Below are 21,762 nucleotides of genomic sequence, written 5' to 3'. Positions count from 1 at the left end.
CACTCTTCCCTATACATATTCGAGTCCATTGTGTTGTTTGGGACGAGAACCTTGGTTTTCTGTCCACAGCTGTAAATCTCTTGCCAAATCATGAACTTCCTGATAAATTTATCAGCAAAACCGACCTTAAATTTTCTGGGAACATTTCCTTTGGCAGTGGACTTATAGAATTTCAGGTCTGGGAGCTGTCAAAAATCCGTCTTCACGTACGTTTCGTCATCCATCAGCATGCATCCTTCGTACTGCGTCAAAACCTTGTTGTACAATTTCCAAGTGCGTCTGTTGGCCACTAAATGTCGTCTTAGTGCTCTGTTTGGTTTCTTGCAGGCACAGAAAATATGATAATCTTCTCGCATACTGATTCTCCGGATGATAGTGCCAGGTTTGCCTTAATTGTTCAATTGTATATTCCACTACGACGCGTCCTCTGATTCATCCGAACAACAGTGGTACGTTCACGGAAACGTTTCAGCACACAGTCGATTTAGCCACTTTCAGCGATTTCTCGATTTTATTACTCGACTACGCCGGGCTTTTAATGTGAGTGTCCAAAATCAAAGCTCTTCCTTCCACCCTGCGAAGACTTTTTCAAAACAAAACGAACCATCGTTAAATTTTCACCGTCGAAAGATACAGGTTTTCCAAACCAACAGATTTCAGATACGCCTACTACGACCGCTACTATAAAATTGACAGTGTTTCCTGATTCTAAATGTTTCAATGATGTTCGTAAGTAGTTAAATTTGTTAATAATATCAGGATAATCATTTGAATGTGCAGTGATTTGCCTCTAATTGGACATCTAGCTAATTGAACAGACATGTAATGCGACACGAATAGTTGGACATTTGATCCTCCAACTCGACATTTTTGTAAACATTCTTTGTGCAAGTTTCTACAACTCGAGAAATTTTTAGGAGCGTTCTAAACCATTTTACTAGATTATGTATTTTGTACACTCTTCTGATAGTTATTTGTTTGATTTTCAATTATTTTCCAGTTTTAACTTGTGTTTTACATTGTGTTGTGTTTGTTGATATGTCCAATTAAGGATAACAATCGCCTCTAATGTGACACTGAGTGGTGCCTCGGCACCACTAATTAGAGCCAAAGCTCTGTATATGAATTGATTTTCCATATTCCATATTCCATATTTTATATAAATTTTCCATATTCCAGACCCTTTTGCAGTTGGTAATCAGTTTAATGGTAAACTTCCGTTAACGACAACGTTAACGTTAACGACGTTTTTTTGATGATATACTAGATAATTGACAGGCTTGGTAAAATGGCTTTGTTCATCACATACAAAACAAGAGTACTTACTCCTCCAGGAGACCTCCCATTGTGATCCTTACGGCTTCCGGACGACTTTCTTCTCCACATCTTTGCTTACGATCGATGGTCAGACGTTCTTCGTAGGGTTTTTCTGATACTTGAAAATGTAGATTGAGGGACTCCCAACTTTTTTCAGGTGTCAAAGATTGCTATGTTTGAAATGTTAAATAATTCATATGGTGTAAACAATACACATAATGTTTTTTTTTAATCAAGATCTCAATGAATTAAACCCAAAGGTTAGAAAAAGTTGGAACAATTCGCGTGTGATGTAAATTCCACGTGGACCCCCTTATTTGTGTGCGCCCTTACAATAAACTATGACTAAAAAGCAAAACTTCCCATTGAGAAAGAAACAGTTTCATAACAAAGCGAATTCCATTAACCGCAATTTCCATCCAACGTTGTGAAGTTCGTCGCATGTACACGAAATGAATTATAACATGGCCCATTTTCGCGAATGAGAGGTTTAGGATTATTTAGTTAATATTAACCTTCATTTCAGCCCTCACTTTTATTTCCCTTCCTTCATTCCAGGTTTTACTTTATTGCGTGTTTTGCACGTTGTCAGTGTCGTGTTCATCCGTTTCCCGTTGATAGATTTTATGAGCTTGATCTCCGCAACCCAGTTTGATTAACCGCACATATTTTAGACAGTTATTGTTTTTCCTTTTGTTGTGATGTAATGTAATTTTGTTAACAAACCCATAGTAATAGTTTTTGTTAATGATTATGTTTTCTTGAATTGCAGGAAAACATTGAGTTGGTAGTTTCATGAATACTAGACTTAATACGCTTGTAGCTGCGAATGAATGAATAGAGCTCTGTAGTTCTTTCTCCCAAAACAAATAAAGTGTAGAGTATCGCGTTTTGTTTTTTATTTTATTTTACCATCACAAGCCTGGAATGCATCTGTAAAAACAAAACTCATCACCCATTTTCAGAACGGCATCTTGCACTTGCCCAGACAAGTGCCACTGAGCATGAACGTAGAAACATTGTAAAAACCATCATAACTGGCAACATTGCACGCGAAAGTCTTGTTGACACTTCCACCCAGCAGCATATTGTTGATCACTTCCATCGCCATCAAAGCGTAAACATTAGCGTGAACCATGACGTGACGCCAGTGATGTTAACCAGTGGATCGGTGACGTCCGTGGATCATATGCGATCGACCGTGGCCACCGTTGGATCAAATATAAGCTGTAACGGCACGACTGGCGTCACTATTTCCGGTACAGAAAACGGCCACACCAGTGGGCATGCGAGCTCGTCCGATATGATGTCTATGCTTGGGAGATCGATTGGAAGTGGTGTCATCAATCGATTGGCGATTGCCACCACTTCCAACAATCGTAGACTGACTAGTGGTGAATTTTCAGATGAATCCTGCTTCACGGATAGTCTGAATACGAAACCCACACCGAAGATAGAAACGAAGATATCTCGCGAGCTGTCCATCCCCATACGCATTGAGCAGGAAGTTACGCCTAGCAAACATGGAGAGCGTAGTTTCAATGAACTCAAATCAACCGCAGAATCCATGAAAAAAAGAGAGGTAAACTTGGAAAATACTTGTGATTGTAGTGAATCAGTATACCCCTATCGTCAGATTCGAGAGGAAAATGCGTGGCATATTTACGAAATGGCCGACTGTAAAGTCTTTCAATCGAAAATTGAGTATTTTGAAACATCAATTCATCGCACACCCCTCGCAGAAAATCATCAGAACTTCTTCGGCCCGCTCGGTGATAAAACAGCTGAGTCTCTTCGTTGCGCCATCCTCAAGCCAAACTTCGACAATTTTGAAATCGTACGACACGAACTGAAACCAGACGAGCGTTCTAATTTAACCTCGTCGGATACGCTAGACAGTCTACACGTTCCAGCCATAACTATGATAAGAACGCCGGCAATGAGCGAAGATGTCCCAAAAACTTCTGAAACCTGCAGCAGTTGCTGTTTCTGTAATCCTGAATTACACAAATACAACAACAACCAATCGGAAACCTGTTTCTACTGCCAAGCCAAATCGCAAACTCCTAGTAAATATTTTCCCGCCCCACCAACTCCCCCAAATATTCAAATGTCCCCTTTACCGCCATCTCCAAAAACTCCAATTACGGAGCTCACACCAACTCCAACTCTGCAAGAAATACCTCTGCCATCGCAAATTAAGTCTCCTCAACCACAACAACCTCAACCACAAACCGATTCTCCCCCAACCGCATCTAACGGTGAGAGCAAGCCAACCGAAAACCCCACGAAAGACAACCAAACCGCTACAAGCACTGGTACCACGACCAATGCCTCTGCCACCTCAATCAACGGTCTCTATACGGAGACTACTAAAAAGACTGATCACACCCACACCAAAACCAAAACTAAAACACCCGACACTGTCAGCACAAAATGTACCAAAACGAATGAGAAAACCAAACGCTCGTACGTACCCGCGACCGACGATATCCAAAAACTCGAGGAAATCTCCAAAAAGCACACCCGCAAAAAGTCCGAAACCACCGTTCTCAATAGACCGAAAAACGTGAACAATCTCAATCGTGCCACCAGTGTCATTCACACCGTACAGAAGGAGGTCAAGAATGAGCTCAAAACACCCATCAAAGTACTGCCCAAAACAGCCAAAGAACTAAGCAATCGCAAGGAGCGGGACAAGCAGATAACGTTGAATCTCCCACTGGAAGAGGAGCATACACAGAAGACCACCGAAAAGCCCAAAGCCATCCGCAGCTTCGAGACCATGTTGCACGATGAAGAACTACTCGGCGAAGGATCATCCCAGAGCTACGACGAATCGTCTTCGTCCAGCTCGACGGACACCAGCCCAAACTCGAGTCCGTTCAAAAAATGCGCGGCCCTTCCACCGGCAGCTCGCTGGAAGCATAACAGCGAACGGAACCTCACCCAGTTAACGATGCAGAAAATTTCCGCGGCCAGCAAATGGGGTAACAAGTGGCGCAAGGCTGCCCGGCAGCACGAGCGTGGGCCGGAAGATCCCGTCGAGACTACGGTGAGTCCGATACGGAGGCGCCCGGATGAGATGCTGGCCGGCGAAGCACAACAACGGTCGAAACTTCAGGACGAACGACTTAATGGGGGCGTGAGTGCGGCAACGGGCACCACAGCGACCGCCATCGTACCAAGCATTGCGACAGGAGTCACCCAAAGCACGGCAACCAATCAAGGTATAGTAGTACTCCTCGATGTCATTCGTGTTGTTTGATTGTATGCAATTAAAAGCCGCTTGCAAAAAGCTTTCCTCTCACTATTAGCATTAGCACAATCATGAACAAATTTACTGATTAATAAATACTGCTAGATATACTGTAGATTACAACTGAAATTGACATCGTATATTTCGCTACAGACTTTCTTCATGAAATTTATTGTATTGTTGCTCATGTTTCGCCTATACTGTTGAACAGAAACTATCCTAAGACGGGATAGCGTATCTATTATGAAAACACGGGAATGATCTTCATTTAGTTCGAGCAGGGATCACGGTTTCCAAGGGGTCGACACAAACGAAAATTTATGTTGGAGGTCGACGAGGTCTAAAAATCGACCCCTATTAATTAACACTTGTTCTTATTTGAAAATTTCATGATACTGTATAAGTTGTATTACGTGAAGCAATTTGTTACAATAATGACTAATATTTAAGTATAACGAATGAAGTCATGATCACATTCAAGTCCAAACAAACATAACAAGCTTGCATTTAGGATGCAAGTTGTTTGCAAAATAAGATGAATTCATTGTGAACAATGCGCTAAGCTACAAAGTTCGGATCATTTTGGTTTACCACCAAACATACTTTGTTCATGAATGACCTCGCTCCAATGTAGCATTGCCATGCGACAGAATGAGGATCTCTTTGACAAAGTCAGACAAGTTTGTATATTCTTTTCCCGCTGCGCCTATGAGTTTCTTCACCCACTAAAGGTCCAAACGTTATTCTTTTCGACGATAGTTTTTTAGCATATCGCACGAACCCAAAGTATCACAAAACTCGTGGAATTCCTGTTTACTTTTGTTCCCCACGGTACCACTGATTCTATTTTTCTCGACGAAATGTTCAAGAGCGAAATTCATGCGCTTTTTTGCATACTATAAACGCTGGATACAAGAAATACAGGGTTTTCCATTTCGGGCTTCCGAAAGTATACAGCCCTGCGCAGACAACCGTTTGACATAGCTGTCAACCAAAGCGTCATATCGTTAGTTGAATGTCTGCCATTTTACAATATGGATCGTTTTAGCATCGCACAACGTGTTAATTTTGTTAAATTATACTATAAAAATGATGAAAAACCGGCAAATGTTTTTCGAGCATTACGGACGGATTTTGGTCGTCATGGACGGCCTACAGAGCACACAATCGCTAATGTAGCGCGTAAATTCGAACAAACTGGATCATCGTAATGTGCGTTCGGCCGAAAATATTGCTGCTGTTGCTGCTAGTGTGGAGGATGACCCGAATGTTTCGATTCCACGGCGTGCTTAGCAATTGGGCTTGTCAAACACATCATTGTGGCGAATTTTGCATTTGGACTTGCACCTACATCCATATAAAGTCCAACTGGTACAAAAATTAGAGCGTGGTGACCATGGAATGCGTCGGGCATACGTCGATTGGGTGAACGAACAACAGCAGCAAAATGCTGAATTTTCGTATCAAATTTTCTTAAGCGATGAGGCACATTTCGAGCTCGGTGGCTATATGAACACCCAAAGTTTTCGTATATGGGGCTCAGAAAATCCACACGTGATTGTTGAGAGGCCATTGCATCCGCCAAAAGTCACTGTTTGGTGCGCGTTATGGTGTGGTGGAGTCAACGGGCCGTATTTCTTTGAAAATGACGACGGCGAGACGGTAACTGTGAATGGTGAGCGCTATGGCCGCATGTTAACCGATTTTTGTTTTTGCCACAAATTGAAGATATGGATACGGATGACATGTGGTTTCAGCAGGACGGCGCCACGTGCCACACAACACGACCGAACATGACCATATTGCGAACGAAATTTGAGGGACGCATAATTTCGCGTTTTGGTGATGCCAATTGGCCGTCCAGATCATGCGATTTGAACCCGCTAGACTTTTTTTTGTGGGGTTATGCGAAAGACCGTGTCTATGCCAACTCTCCGCAAACTCTTGAACATTTGAAAGACAACATTCGTGAAGTTATGACTGAGATACCGCCCCATATGACATCGAAAATTACCTGTTCTGCCATGAAAAGTAATCGAAAATTACCTGTTCTGGATCAAGGTGTGCGAGGAAGCCCTAGGTGGACATTTGAATGATGTTGTATTTCACACATAATGGCATAAACCAAACTTTAATTTGAAATAAAAGTTTCATCGAAATTCGAATTCTAAGTGTGTTTTATTTCAATTTACTTTCGGAATTTAAAGTTGGAAAACCCTGTATATCGTGTCGTGTCTTTGTCGTGGATACGACAAAGGTGATCGTTCCTTCATATTTCGGAGAAATTAAGTGTAGTACTCTTTACAGTCATTACTGGCTTTGCAGGGTTCGCCAGTTCGAATAGAAAAGGTGCTACAGGCTCATCACTCTGAAAGCTTGTCATAAATGGTTGAACTGCAGCAGCTGATGTTAAGAAAAGCCCTCAACAATTTACCCTCAAAAGCCTCTGCAACTACTCTAAAGGTACTGGCTGTGAAAACAGCATCATAGCTTCTACGGAAATCTGGATGCGTATCTTTGTACTTAGGAACGTAAGTTTGTTTGTGCTTAGACTGCGGCTACGTAGGGTTTAAAGTACGGCAGCATGTCAAGGGCTATTTATACCATCGGTTGGTTTTCGAACCATTTTACTCCGCAAAACGTCAGCCGATCCAGTAGTTCAAGAATACTCCGCACATCTTAACGGAACGTTCTCAAACAGGCACAGCACAGCACAAGCACTGGAGGAATTCATCAATTTTCCAAACAGTCTTTTTTATTCCTTCTTTGAATGAATTGTCAAAATCTGCAAATTGCAGCAACCTATGTTCGTGAGCTCGTAGTTTTGGCTGATTCGGATTTCACGAATTTCTTCATTCAACTGCTTCACTACTCTCCAATTAACATGGGGACCATCAATGCTGAGTTGACCCACTTCAAACTAGGTTTAGCTTCAAAATATTTCTTCAATCCGTCGAACAAGTCCAGTGCACGCGTTGAGCTTAGAATCACTTTAATCACTGGTTTAATCAATAATTTAATCAATACACTCAAATGTCTACTAAGCTAACGGTAGTCCTACGTCATCCTTGCGGTTGTATTTTAGGTATAACCCACCCATAGTTTTTGACGTAGGATTACGTTTTTCCGGAACATATTTTTATCTTTATCTGCGATTTTAAAGTAAGTTTCAAAAATTAATTACTTACTTAATTTGTATGTAATGTGTATTTAAAAATTATTAGTTACGCTTTATAATTACTGAATTTCATGTATATATTTATTTTGTTGAGTTTTAATTAGAAAATAAGGTCAATTTTCTCATTTGATCAACCGCAAAGTTTTCAAATTTATAAGTATTATGTATGAATAAGAAAAAAATTGAGATTTTTAATGAAATTTTGACCCTGAGTTAGAACGTTAACACGCTCTAGCGGATCCATTTTACAACACTTTACTGTAACAAAAATGTATTAATTGAACTCACTGTAGGTTGGGATGGCACGACCCTACCACCCTTCCCAAAACTTCATGGGAGTATAAATCTTTGTAACTCCCTGGTTTTTCCCTTACTCTTCTCGTATGTCGTAGCTCTTGTTCTCTGCGTAAACCTTTCCACCTCGTTTTTCTCTAAGTCTCAGTTATAGGTTCATGGGGATCGGGATTACTCCACATACTACAAGCGGAGCGACTAATGTAGTGGTTCATTTCACTTCTTACTTACAACTTTCTCCATGGAAATCGATACACAGCATATACACTAGGGTACCAATGAATGTATGAGAAAACATCGACCCCAAAAATTTCAAAAAGTTACCCTATACTAAATGTTTACCACCTCGAAAAAACAACCTATGCCAAATATTAGCTCAATCGGACTTAAGGGAGAGTGGCGCAAAGCGGTCAAAGTTTGAGTTTTTTGAAAATCGAAAAATCACCCAAGGGGGGAGTAAAGGAAATCGGGGTTATCGAATATTTTTTTAAATTGCATGAAACGTCGAGATCTAGTGTCATCTCGAAAAAAATTTTTTTGTCAGAAATCGACACTCTGGGACTTAGTTTTCTCGGAGTACGAAACATAACATATGGTTTTAAGTGCTAATAAAAATAATTATCTCGATTTTTCATTCGGAACTTGTTGTGAAATGTTGATTTGCACGATAATATACCCTATGCAAAATATTAGCTCATTCGAATTTCATTTAATAGTGTTTCAGACGTTAAAATGTGAGTTTTTTGAAAACCGAAAAATCACCGGAAATCGGAGTTTTCAATTTTTTTTTTAGATGAATGTTTTGAAATTGCATGACACATAGAAATTTACAGTTATCTCAAAAAATACTTTGTCTTAGAAAAAACTTTATCTCAAAAAAATCTTTTCAGACTGAAAACGACCAAAAAATATTTTTTTCTAATTTTTTTTTTTTTTTGAGATAACAGTAAATCTGCCATTTTAAGACATTTGGCACCAACAACTTTATTTTTTTTTTTTGAAAACCCCGATTTTCGGTGATTTTTCATTTTTCAAAAAAACTCAATTTTTTACGTCTGTGACACTAATAAATGAAGTTCGAATGAGTTAATATTTTGCAAAGGGGATATTATCGTGCAAATCAACATTTCGCAGCAAGTTCCGAGAGAAAAATTGAGATAACTATTTTTATTGGTACCCAAAACCATACGTTTCGTTTCGTATTCCGAAAGTCCCAGAGTGTCGATTTTTGACAAAATAAAATTCGAGATGATCTCGACGTTTCATGCAATTTTAAGACATTTGCCATCAAAAAAAAATTCGAAAACTCCGATTTTCTTTACTCCCCCCTTGGGTGATTTTTCGATATTCAAAAAACTCAAACTTTGACCGCTTCGCGTCACTCTCCCTTAAACCCGATTGAGCTAATATTTGGCATAGTGTGTTTTTTCGCGAAGGTGAACATTTTTTATGGGGTAACTTTTTGAAATTAGAGATGACCATTTTCATTGGCACTCTAATACACACTCTGTCCAACTTCTATAAGACCAGATGATGATCTTGCGGCTTTGTGTTATTGTAAACAAACAATGCTTCAATTTATATTCTAGTGTGTAGGTATTGGTGACTACTATACACTGCATGATTTTCATATGTGTGTTCAAGCGCTAAGCGTAAACGAATGTTTTTGTATTTTTCAAGTGTCAAGTTTCTATAAGACCAGTTACATCTTGTTTTGATCAATAAACCTGGAAAATGCCGAAGGGAAAAGTACTCACGGAGAGAGAAGAAAGACATATCGATGTATTTCACCATGAAAATGTTGGTATCAGAGAAATTGCTCGTCGGATTGGACGATCCCATCAAGTAGTGCTCAATTATTTGTCGAATCTTCAAGGATACGGTAAGGAGGAGAGACCCCACGTAAATCGAAGCTCTCTGACCGGGATAAGCGGAAAATAGCTAGAACAGCTCCGAATACTTCAAAATCGCTTATGTAAATAAAGCATTATTTCAATTTAAATGTTACTCGGGTGACAGTTCGTCAAGTATTGGTAAAAAATGCTCACATAAAGAGGGCTTGAAAGGTTAAAGCTCCTCATCTTACACCATCTCACATAGGAAGACGTCTGAGTTTTGCCAAAGCTCACTTGAACCGAGAGTGGGACATGGTATGTTGTAACAAAGAATGTTTCCAAAAAATACATTTTGCTATATACCATAACGAAAAGTTCTTCAATGTGCAGTGATAGACATTCGTTTAGCCGCACTTGAAAAAAAACTTGAAACACTTACAAAACAACTAGGAATGTTCTTTTTATCGGGATACTTATTTGCGATAGTGATAGTATATTTAAGTCACTTTTATTGAAAGGACGAGCACACACACACACACAAGACGGCATCGGTGGATATAAACATTCAAACGTCGTTTTTTCCCGAGACATACGTTTACCCGCAGGGCATAAACATCGAGTTTTCCCATAATCACCAAGCCTTTATCTGTGTTTTTTTTTTAAATACTTGGGAATGTTCAATTTACAAGATAAATATTAAATGTACCACGTAAGAAGTTGGTCAGATTAGTGATTTACGTAGAATTTAAAGGAATGGCGAACGGTATTCTATTGACGGAAGAGAGGCGGAAAATAATAAAGATATTCAGTGAACAAAAGTTTTCTAATCGCTCGATCGTAACAAAAATTGGTCTATCTGAGAAAGTGGTACAGAATTTCTTTAAACAGTGCCAGAAATATGGGATATAACGACCAACAAATGAGAACACCAAAGCTACTTTGCGTCTTACAGGTCGAATAAGACACGAAGCAACAAGGAAACGATGTCCTGCTTATACATTAAGGCAGAATCGGTTATTCCAGTAACGAAGAGGCATATTGCGCGCATCTTGAATGAGTCACCAAACATAATGTGGAAGAAACTTCAAGGGAAGCCGATTCTGACCGCCACCCATAAGCAGAACCATCTCATTTTCACCCGGCAATACATGGAATGGAAACTAGAATGGAGAAATGTTGTATTTTCCGGCGAAAAAAGTTCAATTGGGATGGTCCGGACTGTTACAGTTGCTATTGGTACAATTTAAGTCAATGGCATGTCGTGAGATCGAAGCGAAACTTTGGGGCCGGGAGTTTGACAGTGTGGGGAGCCTTTTCCTATCACAGCAAGCTTTTCATTTTCACCCGAATGAACTTCGAAAAGTTTCTTCAATTACTAGAGGACGTTTTGATTGGCCATCTTGAGAATATTGCTACCGAGGATGTCGTTTTTTCAGCAGGATAGCATGCATACATCCACGTTTCCAAGCAATCGAAGGCATGGTTTGCCGAGAATGACATTCCGCTTATTGAATGACCTGCTGGCAGTCGATTGCAATCCCATAGAGACCCTATGGAGAATCTTGGAAGAGATGGTCTATGCAAACGGATGACAGTTTGACAACATTTCCAGTCTCAAGGCAGTAATTCAGGAATGTTGGGCTATAATCAATATGGCAACACTTTAAAAGCTGTCTGACTCGATGCCAAACCGATTGGACTCGAAATTTGCCGCACAAATTTTCTTTTATTGAAATTTTAGGATGCGGCTAAACGAATGTCCACCCTGATTCCACATATTTGAATTACTTAGAAAACAAAAAGTGAATTTATATATATATATTTTTTTTTTGAATGAATTCGATGAAAATAATCAATAATCGTCTTTTATGAGTAAAAATGTACAAAGAATTGACTTATTTTGAAAAAATATTGAGGAAAAATAGGGTGCGGCTAAACGAATGTCTACCACTGTATAGATTATCTTCGCTGACGAAAAAATTCAATTCTGATGGTCTTGATGATTTCAACGGGTACTGGCGTGATTTACGAAATGAGGAACAGTATATTTCAACCAGGAATTTTGGTGGAGACTCGTGCATGGTTTGGGCGAGATTTTGTGCAACCGGAAAAATCAAGATAGTTTTCACATCATTCAGAGATGACATACATGTTCTGGAATGCTCTCTTCTACCGTTTTTTTGTGGATATCGTCACAAAAAATTCACATTCCAGCTACTATTCATACCAGCAAGGAAACTAAGCAATTGATTAAGGACCCAAAACTTAGTTTTCTGGACTGGCCGGCTCGCTCTCCAGTCTTGAATCCTGTTGAAAATCTTATAGAAATCCTTGTACGCAGAATCTACACTGAGGGAAAACTGTACACCATGATTGAAGAGCCAATTTCGGATACATAAAAAAAATATCGAGAGATCCGTTCAGCAGAATTTGGTAAATAGTATTCCAACACGAATTTTACAGGTTATTAGTCGAAATGGCAAGGTTACCAATTATTGGCATACAAATCAGACGATCGTTTTGAATTTTTCATTAACAATACTTATGAATTTTGAAATGGTCTTACAGAAATTGGACAGCTGAAATTATCATATTTAAGCACAATAAATAAACGAACGACTCTTTTGAACGAAATTGACGTTTAATATACTTTATTCTAAGCAGTCTACAATATATGAATGTGGGTATCTTGTTGGAATTCTAACTGTTTGTGTTGCAACGAACTATAATCAGGGAGGTCTTATAGAAGTTGGACAGAGTGTAGATTGATACACCTACTTGACATGTTTCTTCATCTGGATCTTAGCTTGCACCTCAAAAACCTTGCAAAATGTCGATTTAAATAGGTGTAGATCCACATTAAGAACACCAAACATCCTAGCTGTATCATCAACCAAAATGTATCGTTGTCCACCTTTGACAACGAAAAAAAAGAAAAAAACATAACTCGTACACTTTTTATCTTTCAAATGAAGCAACTGTCATACCACTTCATCCAGCCGCTAAAGAGGTATTAACGCTCGAAACATTGCACCCCAAACGTAACGCTCGCGTTTTGGAAATTCTAAACTTACACCGCAGTACAGAAATGAAAGACCTAGTTCTACGTCAAAATGTTGAGTCCGTTTCCCACAATTAAGTCAGCTTGAAATTATCCGAGTGACTTGTCACTGCCAAAGATTTTGAAGATTTTGGATCAACATTTCAACGATCTCTCGATCAAGACTTTTTCGCTTTTCACCATTTCCTAAATATGGATCACCCGACGGTTTCAACCACCGCATCTACCATTCATGTTTAGTTTAGTATCTTCGCTGGATTGTTCCTCAAATTCACAGCTTCTAATTTGCAGTCAAAATTTCAAAACTAAATGTAAAAGAATGTAAAACCTTCCCACTGCTCGATCTGTCGCAGCTATTGATGACACGTCTGAAAATAGCCATCTAGAAGCTCGAGTCATAGAGCCGTGGATCGAGAGTTACTCAGTATCGGAAAAACTGCGAAATACTCGTACAAATTCGACTCTATTAAGATAAACCGGTTGAGTTCACCTTATCTTCTGATCACTTCGCTTCAAAATAACATTCCACGAACTTTCCCTTTGATCGTTGTGAACAAATCTTTCAGAAACGTTACTTATTTAAAAAACAATTGACCGGAAAACGTGTCCTTTCGCGAATTCGTGAACCATCCGCAAAACCTCCAAGCATCAGGATTCCAACGGATCAACTACTTCCTCAGTTGAGGTTCTATAGCGCGAAAACCAGTCATTTTATGCTTCAGTTATCGTCCCAGAACGCAATGCCTGTGACACTAAGGAAGTTCCTTGTCCTCCTGACCCAGTCGCGCTTGACCCTGCAGCTCGAAGAATACCTTCTTAGTCGTTCCGGTTCTGTGGTTGAGGAACGTATCGGGGTCTTTCGATTAGCTCATTTAAGCAAGTACGTCCACCTTTATAGTTTCCATCACCGTTCTTCGACTTTCCGAGTTCCACAGCAAAACTGTAGCACTTATACCGATATTGAACTCACTGCCAGCAGTCTCATAGAAAGTTTCAGCGTGACATCGTTCTATCCACGGTCGATCCGTACTGATTTATCAGATTTTCGGACTCTTGATGTACCACCAGAACGCTCGTAGCCTAAGGACAAAAATAGACGACTTGCTTTTAACACGTTCGTCGCCCAAAGCGGCTTTTCTAAGTTTCTTGAGGAGCCCAACTTGCAGATAAATTATTAAATGAAGATCAAACTCAACTTTTACATGATCTAGCAATATTTTATTTAATTTGAAGATGAATTGACAACAATAACACATTTTATTTTATTTTATTTTACAAACATCAACAGGCCTAACATGTTTGCTAATAATAAAACTATAAAACTAAATATTAAACCTATAACAATTATAACTACTTAAGAACAGCAGAATAGAGCGCTTTTAGGGACAAACGGGAAAGGTGATAATCAAAAGACGAACTACAAAGATTGAACACACGACACATACTGGTTACGGGTTCATTGTAGCCCGTAATTTGTTCGAGATGGTGGAAGGTACAAGTAGTTACGGGTACGCAAATTGCGACGACTAATGTTAAAATTAATTAAGTATAGCAATTCGGGGCAATCGATATTTGATAAAATAATATCAGATACAAAAAGCGCTTTGGTAACATTCCTTCGAGAGCCCAATGAATCCAATCCTATCAGACTACAGCGATCCTCGTAGCTGGGCAGATTAAATGAGTCATTCCATGGCAGATTACGCAAGGAAAATCGAACAAATTTTCGTTGAATCGACTCAATACGTTGTACACTATTTTGGTAATATGGTGACCATACAACGCAAGCATATTCTAGAACGGATCGAACCAATGCACAATATAGGGCCTTGATGCAATGTACATCTGTGAATTGTTTCGTGACACGGAAAATAAAGCCGAGGACTTTGGATGCTTTAGAAGTAATGTAAGCTATATGATCACAAAAGGTTAGTTTAGAGTCTAACATAACTCCAAGGTCTTTGATAATGTCCACACTCAAAATTTCACCGTGCAGTCTATATTCAAAGCATATCAATGTGCTGCGCTTTCGAGAAAACGAAATAACCGAACATTTGAATGGATTTAAAATCATTCTATTCGTTGCGCACCATTCAGCAAAAATATTCAGCTGCTCTTGCAGAAACTCCGCATCTCCAGTGGAATTCACACGGAAAAACAACTTGAAGTCATCGGCGTAGGAGAGCTTCAGGCACTTCAGACGAAAATTAATGTCTTTAAGGTATAGCAGAAAAATATATGGGCCGAGGTGGCTCCCTTGCGGAACACCAGACGTTACACGAAAAGGAGAAGAAATAGTGTCTCCAATGTTCATCGACATAATACGATCAGTGAGATAAGACCGTAGCCAGAATAAGAAGGGACCTTTAAAACCAAGACGTTGAAGCTTAGCTAGAGCGATGTTGTGGTTGATTTTGTCGAATGCTGCGGAGAAATCGGTATATACCGCATCGATTTGCTGTCGCAGCTCAAGTGAACGAGCGATGATGTGTACAGAAGAAGATTCGTGGGAGTCGACCGTTTTGACACGAATCCATGTTGTTCCTCGACGATGTAATTGTTGCAAGCATGGGTGATAAAATCCAATACGATGATTTCGAATAGCTTGAAGGTGGCACAAAGGCACGCGATTCCTCTATAATTAGTTACATCCTTCCTAGAGCTTTTTTTGAAGACAGGGAAAACAAAAGAATTTTTCCAAGCAGTCGGGAAAGTCCCACTCAGAATGGAGCGGTGGAACAAAATACTCAACGGCAGCGAGAGGCTACTGGAACACATCTTCAGTACGATAGATGGAATGCTGTCGGGTCCAGCATTCGTAGATTTCTTCAATCTAGAGCAGGCATCTTGTACAACATTACGATTAATCGTAGGGCAGGCTCCGACCGATGACAGGCTGGGTACATTTTTAACGGTTGCAGAGACTTGATCACTACCCCACTTGGGTGAGCATGCAGATTCGTTTGAATACGATTTAAATAGTCGGCGTGTAAAACTTTGTTCAGGCGTTTGTAGGTTTTGTTCACAAAATAATACTGACATCTCCAAAAATCATTGCGACACTTAGCAAATTCCGATGCCAAAGTCATATTATATGGGTTTTGCAAAAAGCTGCCATACAAACCATTCGCCCTATAAATGAATAAAAAGTACAGTATAAACATTATAATAATATGGTATTGATTTTATTATTTTTCCACATATCTTATAGTTACACTTAGGAGCCTATTCTATCAAATTCCTTTTTAAAATCCTATTAAATTTGAACGAGAAAAGTGTCACCCATATCTGGGTGACGGGGCATCGAAAGTGTTAACAGCTGTTGATTCCAACTACGACGTTATAGTTTTCACCAAAATCTGGGGTGGGGGCATTCCGCATTTCCAAACGAGTAAGTCGGTTCGAGAAAATTCAAACCCGCATCGTACTGAATTTGGTATTATGCATCTTTTTCGAGGTAACATTTTCAGTGCACTAGATTTCGAGCAAAACTTGTCTCGAAGAGAAATGTCAAATTTTTGGGTTCGTAAACAAGGTAAACAAGTACTCGGCTATTGAAAATATAAAAGAAGATCGAAAAATAAATGCAATTTGATATTATATTAGAATTGTGATTAGAAAGAAAAGAATGCGATTTGGATTTTTCTTATAATAACAGCGATAGTGAACAAGATGTGCTATATTGTTTTTTGTGCTATCAAATCCGCTTTTTCCACAGGCGGGAATTGGGGGATAAAAGTAACCCTCTATTGCAAAGTGAAAATGAGTGAGTTTGTCTTGTTTACGTTTTCGATATAAATGATAATAATTATTTTTTTGTTTCAAGATTTCGACAGTGTTTCAGGCTTAGCCGAGAAGCATTTGAAAATATTTCGGATACAACCGTGTTCTTTCACTTTCAGTACTTTCAGAAGCACTGCTATTCCTTCAGCTTAGAAATTAGCGGCCGTTTTGAACCTTCTGGCTTCTGGTCGTACCAAACTTATGTAATAAATGAGGAAAATTTTCACTTGTTATGGCTCAACCAAATATGTTTCTTCAGTGTTCAATGAAATGATGCCACTTCTGGAAAGAAACTTATGCGAGAAATAGGTCGAATTAAAGACAACATTGTTTAATGAAATAAAGCCGACAAATTCAAAATACCCGGTGTGGTAATGGTACTCATATACCCATTCTAATGCCTACGTATGTGTTTTTTCACAATGGAATAAATTGAACTGCAAAACACTCATTTGTCAATTTAGTTTCGTTAGGTCCCTAATGCGATTTCATATTCCAGAATATAATTTGCTAAGAAGAAATGGAAAGTCTCATCATTCACTATGCAGATGGTAGAGTTGTTAGCTCTAGCTCGTAAATATGAAAAAAGAGATGGTTGATACCATCCAGGCTGTGTTTTACTACCAATTGTTACACTGTTGACATGTTCTTTCCCTCTGACTTATTTTGATGAGCTATATAGAACATCGAATTTTGTTTAGTTCTGTCGAGGAAAGTTTCCACTTCATCGACGGTTTACTCATAGTCAAATTCAATATTCATGTGATCCACATTATCACTTAAAATTAGATAAAGCAGAAATTCGATATGATGTCGATGCTGCTTCACTGTCCATCAATTTCTGGGCTGAACATTCTTCTCGCCGCTTTGATAGCAAGTCCATCAATCCAACAAGATGTTCTTGTGTATCGGCAGTGTACGAAGCATTCGGTAATACGGTCATGTGTTGCGAAAGTCACAATTTTCACGTTGTTCCTGAATTGCAATGGAGTTGAGCGCCGTTGTTTTGCGCGGAGAAAAGACTCTCCAGACAATCTTGGACGAGTTGTTATGGATACCATTATAATATTATAGTATGGGTATTTAAAAGACTTATTTTACCTTTTTAAAACATATTTTAGAGATTGCCTAATTAAAAATATGCAAATAACAGCAACCAAATGTTACGATTCATAAAAACAGAAATTTGAAAAATCCGAAAATTTATAATATTTGGCAACTCTGGCATCTTCATGTCATGGCTTCGTTTTTGGACGACGAAGAATAGTAAGAAGCCAGTTGCCTGATCTTATCTTAGATTCGTTACACTCGTTTCGAGCTCGCATAATCCATAATGGCAAAAGTGGTCGAAACGAAATACGAAACCGTTTTTTTTTTTCGAAATAGTACCCGTTTTGTCTCAAATTTCAACTTAAGCTTTAATGGTCATTAAACAGTGTCTCATTATACAGAATGGTACTTTCTCGCGAAATATATTTGATTTTTGAATACAATAGAGCCTTCTTTTTCATTTGACTACAACAAATTGATTTAAAAATACATATTCATGGTGAAAACTATGAATATGTATAATCACAATTGTCTCATATTCCGAACCCCATTTTTATCACTGACTCATATTCCGAACACTTTTGTTTCAAATTCCGAACAGCGAAATTTTTTACAATTTTTTCAAAATCATAACTTTTGGACTACTTTACCGATTTATATAATCGACATATCAAATTAAAGCCAATTAGCTAGTCTTTTTTGGAAAAATATTATACTCGCAAAAATTTTGGATTTTGTTGTGGTAATCATTGATTGTATTTGTTTTTTATAGTTTACATGGCTTAGGGACCAAGGGCGCTGTAAAAAAACCTAAGCTTACAAGAAAACCATGTACTGTTTTGTCACAAATTCCGAACACTTAAGCTTTGTTGGCCATTAAACAGTGTCTCGTTACTCAAAATGGTACTCTTTCACGAAATTAATTTGATTTTTGAATACAACAGAGCCTTTTCATCAATGACTACAATAAAATTGTTTTACAAATAAACATTCATGGTGGACAACTAAAAACATGTCACTTACTTAAATTTCGAACACTTTTGTCTTAAATTCCGAAAAATGTTTTGCAAAAATGCAAATAATATGTTCTTCGTATCTTTGAAAGTTAAGGTACATAGAAGGGACTGTCTACATATACCAGGTGACAGTTTAAGAGTGAAAAATCGCCAAAATTAGTCCATTTTTTAATACATGCGTCATAGGAGAGACTTTTTGCGTTCTGGAAGTCTCTTTGAATATCCAAAAAATCGCGAATCTCGTTTTGTCGGTTTTCGTGAACCCTCTCGATAAACGCACGGACTTACTAAGTCCGCTTTCCAACGATCGTGAGTTGAATCGCTGGTCGTTCATTCAATGATCTGGCAATAAGCTTTTTGAAAGACTAGATTCGAATGAATTTGGTAATTTAAAGCCTCCGTATTAGGAAAAAAGAATCATTGAATCAATTTGTCAAACCTTTGGTCTGATTGAACAACATTTTAACAATTGTCAATAATGTCGTCATCTACTTGTCATCCCACGAACTTATTGAGTAGTATGTAAATTGGTCATAATGTGTTGTCATCTACATCATGACCCTTTAATACAACAGTGGAAACGAAGTTAATGATTCATAATCTTTTGTCATTACTTGTGACTAACTTACGATCTCATTGTTCATCTTGCAGGGTGGACGGTAACAGTGGCGGGCAACTACAACCCAGAGATGGCCCCGGACGTGGAGATGCGACTCAGTTTCCCCAAACAATCGGGCGCTTCATCGTCCACCAGTAATGTCCTCACGAACAGCAGTGCTGGTGGCGCGACCAGTTTCGGCGGCAGCAACAAACGGGCCAACCATCCGGTGACCAATGGACACGAAGTTGGTTACCATTCCAGTGCGTTGGTCGGCAGTCGGAAGCAATACATCGAGGATTCGCATCACATTCCGGGCCGCGGCGGAGCCCAGAACTACGCCCTGCTAGATGATGACAGCTACGGCGGCAGTAGGGGAACCGCACGCGCTGCTCTCCCCCCTGCGGCGGGACTGAACCCCAAGCGAACCCTATCCCGAGCGGATGGGAATGGTAAGCTAAGATCGTCGTTACAATTGCCGACCCTGATCCTTGATAACCAGTGTTATTTACAGCAGGCGGCAAAGATTATCGTCTTCCAAATGTTGGCACATCGAACAACGTTACGGCAAGACAGAACGCTAAGAAATCAATCAAGGTATTAAGCAATAGTAGTGATCGAACACGCAGCTCAAAGTAAGCAGCTTCTCTCAGAAGTATTTGGACATCGGCAGGTCAAAATTAGTTACTTAAATGCTGTAGTTGTAATTAGTAGTATTCGATCCAAATCCGTCTTGTGATTAGCTACAAGTTACAATAGCACAATAGCATTGCCATCACCACGAGAAGATTGAATTCGTAGGTAAATTGGTTAGCTGGACCGTGGCAAAAAGCGTGAGTGTATGGATGTCAATGTAGCTTCCTTTCTGTCCTTTTTGCATGTTGATGTTTCTCTTTATTCCGGAATCTTGCTTATGCGCTCAGTATTATGTATGCGTAATCATTCATACATCAACAGACGATACATTGTTCTTCCCTATACCTTTTTAGCAACGCGATAAGTGGATAAGCTTACCTTCCAATTTTTGTGGCTCTTCAACTTATGAGGGAGACATACTCTGTACTAGCTTGGAAAAATTGTCCATTTGGCTTGAAACAGATGCTTCTATTGTTTTCATGTGAATGGGGTGTCCTAGCTTTACATACACACAAACACAAATCCAAACACTATTCGTTAATACTAACAACTAGATAGTGCTGCGTGTTTGTACTCGAGAAACCGCTACAAATAATACTACTAAACAGCTCATATTCTTATCATTCATCATGCCTTCTCTCTAGCAAACTATGGAATGTAGTGTCGTGGCTTCCGCAACAACGAGAACCGTTGCCAATAAATACCACCTGCTCTCTCATCAGCATCAACTAATGCACGAACAGGCCCAACAGCAGGCGAATCCCTATCTGCTAAACTCGTCTTCCCCCTATCATCATCCGCAGCATTCATCCACAGTCGCTGGTCCACCAACAACAGCAACTGCAACGACTGGTGGCGGAAACCGCGGTGGTAAACCACGAGCCACGTCCATCCACGCACTCCATCCTTCATTGCAAAATGGCGGCGGTGGCAAGTTCCTCTCATCCAATACGCACCAGCCGCGCTATCATGATTCTTCATCCTTAGATTATGGGTAAATGGTCGCTATCCATGTTTTACTAGAAGCATTAAGCATTCATATTCGCTACCTATCTATTGATTTGTAAACCATCGTTTAACGCCCTGATGTTCAGCTTAAGTAAAGCCAATGTTTTTCTTAGCTTACCTTCGCGGGCTTTTCTGCAAGCAAGCAAACCAATTGAATTTATAACCTAGAGCTGTGGGAAAAATCTAACTCGTATTTTCCTCCTCCCAGAAATAACGCATACAGCCACGGGAACCGACGAATGTCCCTGGACAGCCAACACGGCGGACCACTGGACAATCTGTCCGTGATGGGCAACGCAATCGCACCGGAGCACAAACCTAGGGTACCAACAATGAGCGAACGGGATTTGACGCGGAGACACTACCCCTGTTATACCCGGAATCAGCCCTACTTTTCGTAGAAATGAGCACCAACCGAATGGACGGTTTACATCTAGTCGTTTGTTTCAGTTAGATTAGACAAAAGAAAACTTGTTCTTATTATCAAACTGTTAGTCGAAGATCAAAATTTGTTGTTTCGTTAGTTGATTATCACTCCCCCCCCCCTTTCAGCGGTTATTCATTTGAACGAAATATAATGTTTTACTTAGATGTTATGATTGCGTTTAACTTATGTTACATAATGCCGAATCAGACATGGTGATTAGCAATAAAAGAAAGTATTAACATGCATTAATAAATAGTTAAGTATATCAGACCAAAAAAATAAATCATCTTTAGAATACCG

General features: G+C 39.3%; 1 protein-coding gene across 17 annotated transcripts in view; it reads left to right on the top strand.

Annotated features, from left to right (window-relative positions):
- Positions 1 to 21,727, top strand: part of LOC129778078 (uncharacterized) — a 171,267-nt gene extending 149,540 nt beyond the window's left edge. For 5 of the 17 annotated variants that reach the window (XM_055784731.1, XM_055784742.1, XM_055784747.1 and 2 more), the window contains 5 exons: positions 2,283 to 4,547; positions 19,445 to 19,843; positions 19,906 to 19,988; positions 20,672 to 21,021; positions 21,244 to 21,727. In XM_055784731.1, coding sequence (XP_055640706.1) covers positions 2,283 to 4,547; positions 19,445 to 19,843; positions 19,906 to 19,988; positions 20,672 to 21,021; positions 21,244 to 21,436 — 3,290 coding nt within the window. In that variant the 3' untranslated portion in view covers positions 21,437 to 21,727. Of the gene's footprint in view, positions 1 to 2,282; positions 4,548 to 19,444; positions 19,844 to 19,905; positions 20,027 to 20,671; positions 21,022 to 21,148 lie in introns of all 17 variants that reach the window. The other 12 variants (XM_055784733.1, XM_055784735.1, XM_055784732.1 and 9 more) reach the window with 12 other exon arrangements.
- The last annotated feature ends 35 nt before the right edge of the window (positions 21,728 to 21,762 follow it).

The sequence above is a fragment of the Toxorhynchites rutilus genome, chromosome 3, assembly GCF_029784135.1.
Source record: "Toxorhynchites rutilus septentrionalis strain SRP chromosome 3, ASM2978413v1, whole genome shotgun sequence".
Lineage (NCBI taxonomy): Eukaryota > Metazoa > Arthropoda > Insecta > Diptera > Culicidae > Toxorhynchites > Toxorhynchites rutilus.
Note: the sequence above shows the minus strand (reverse complement) of the source record. Positions and strands in the feature narration are given on the sequence as shown.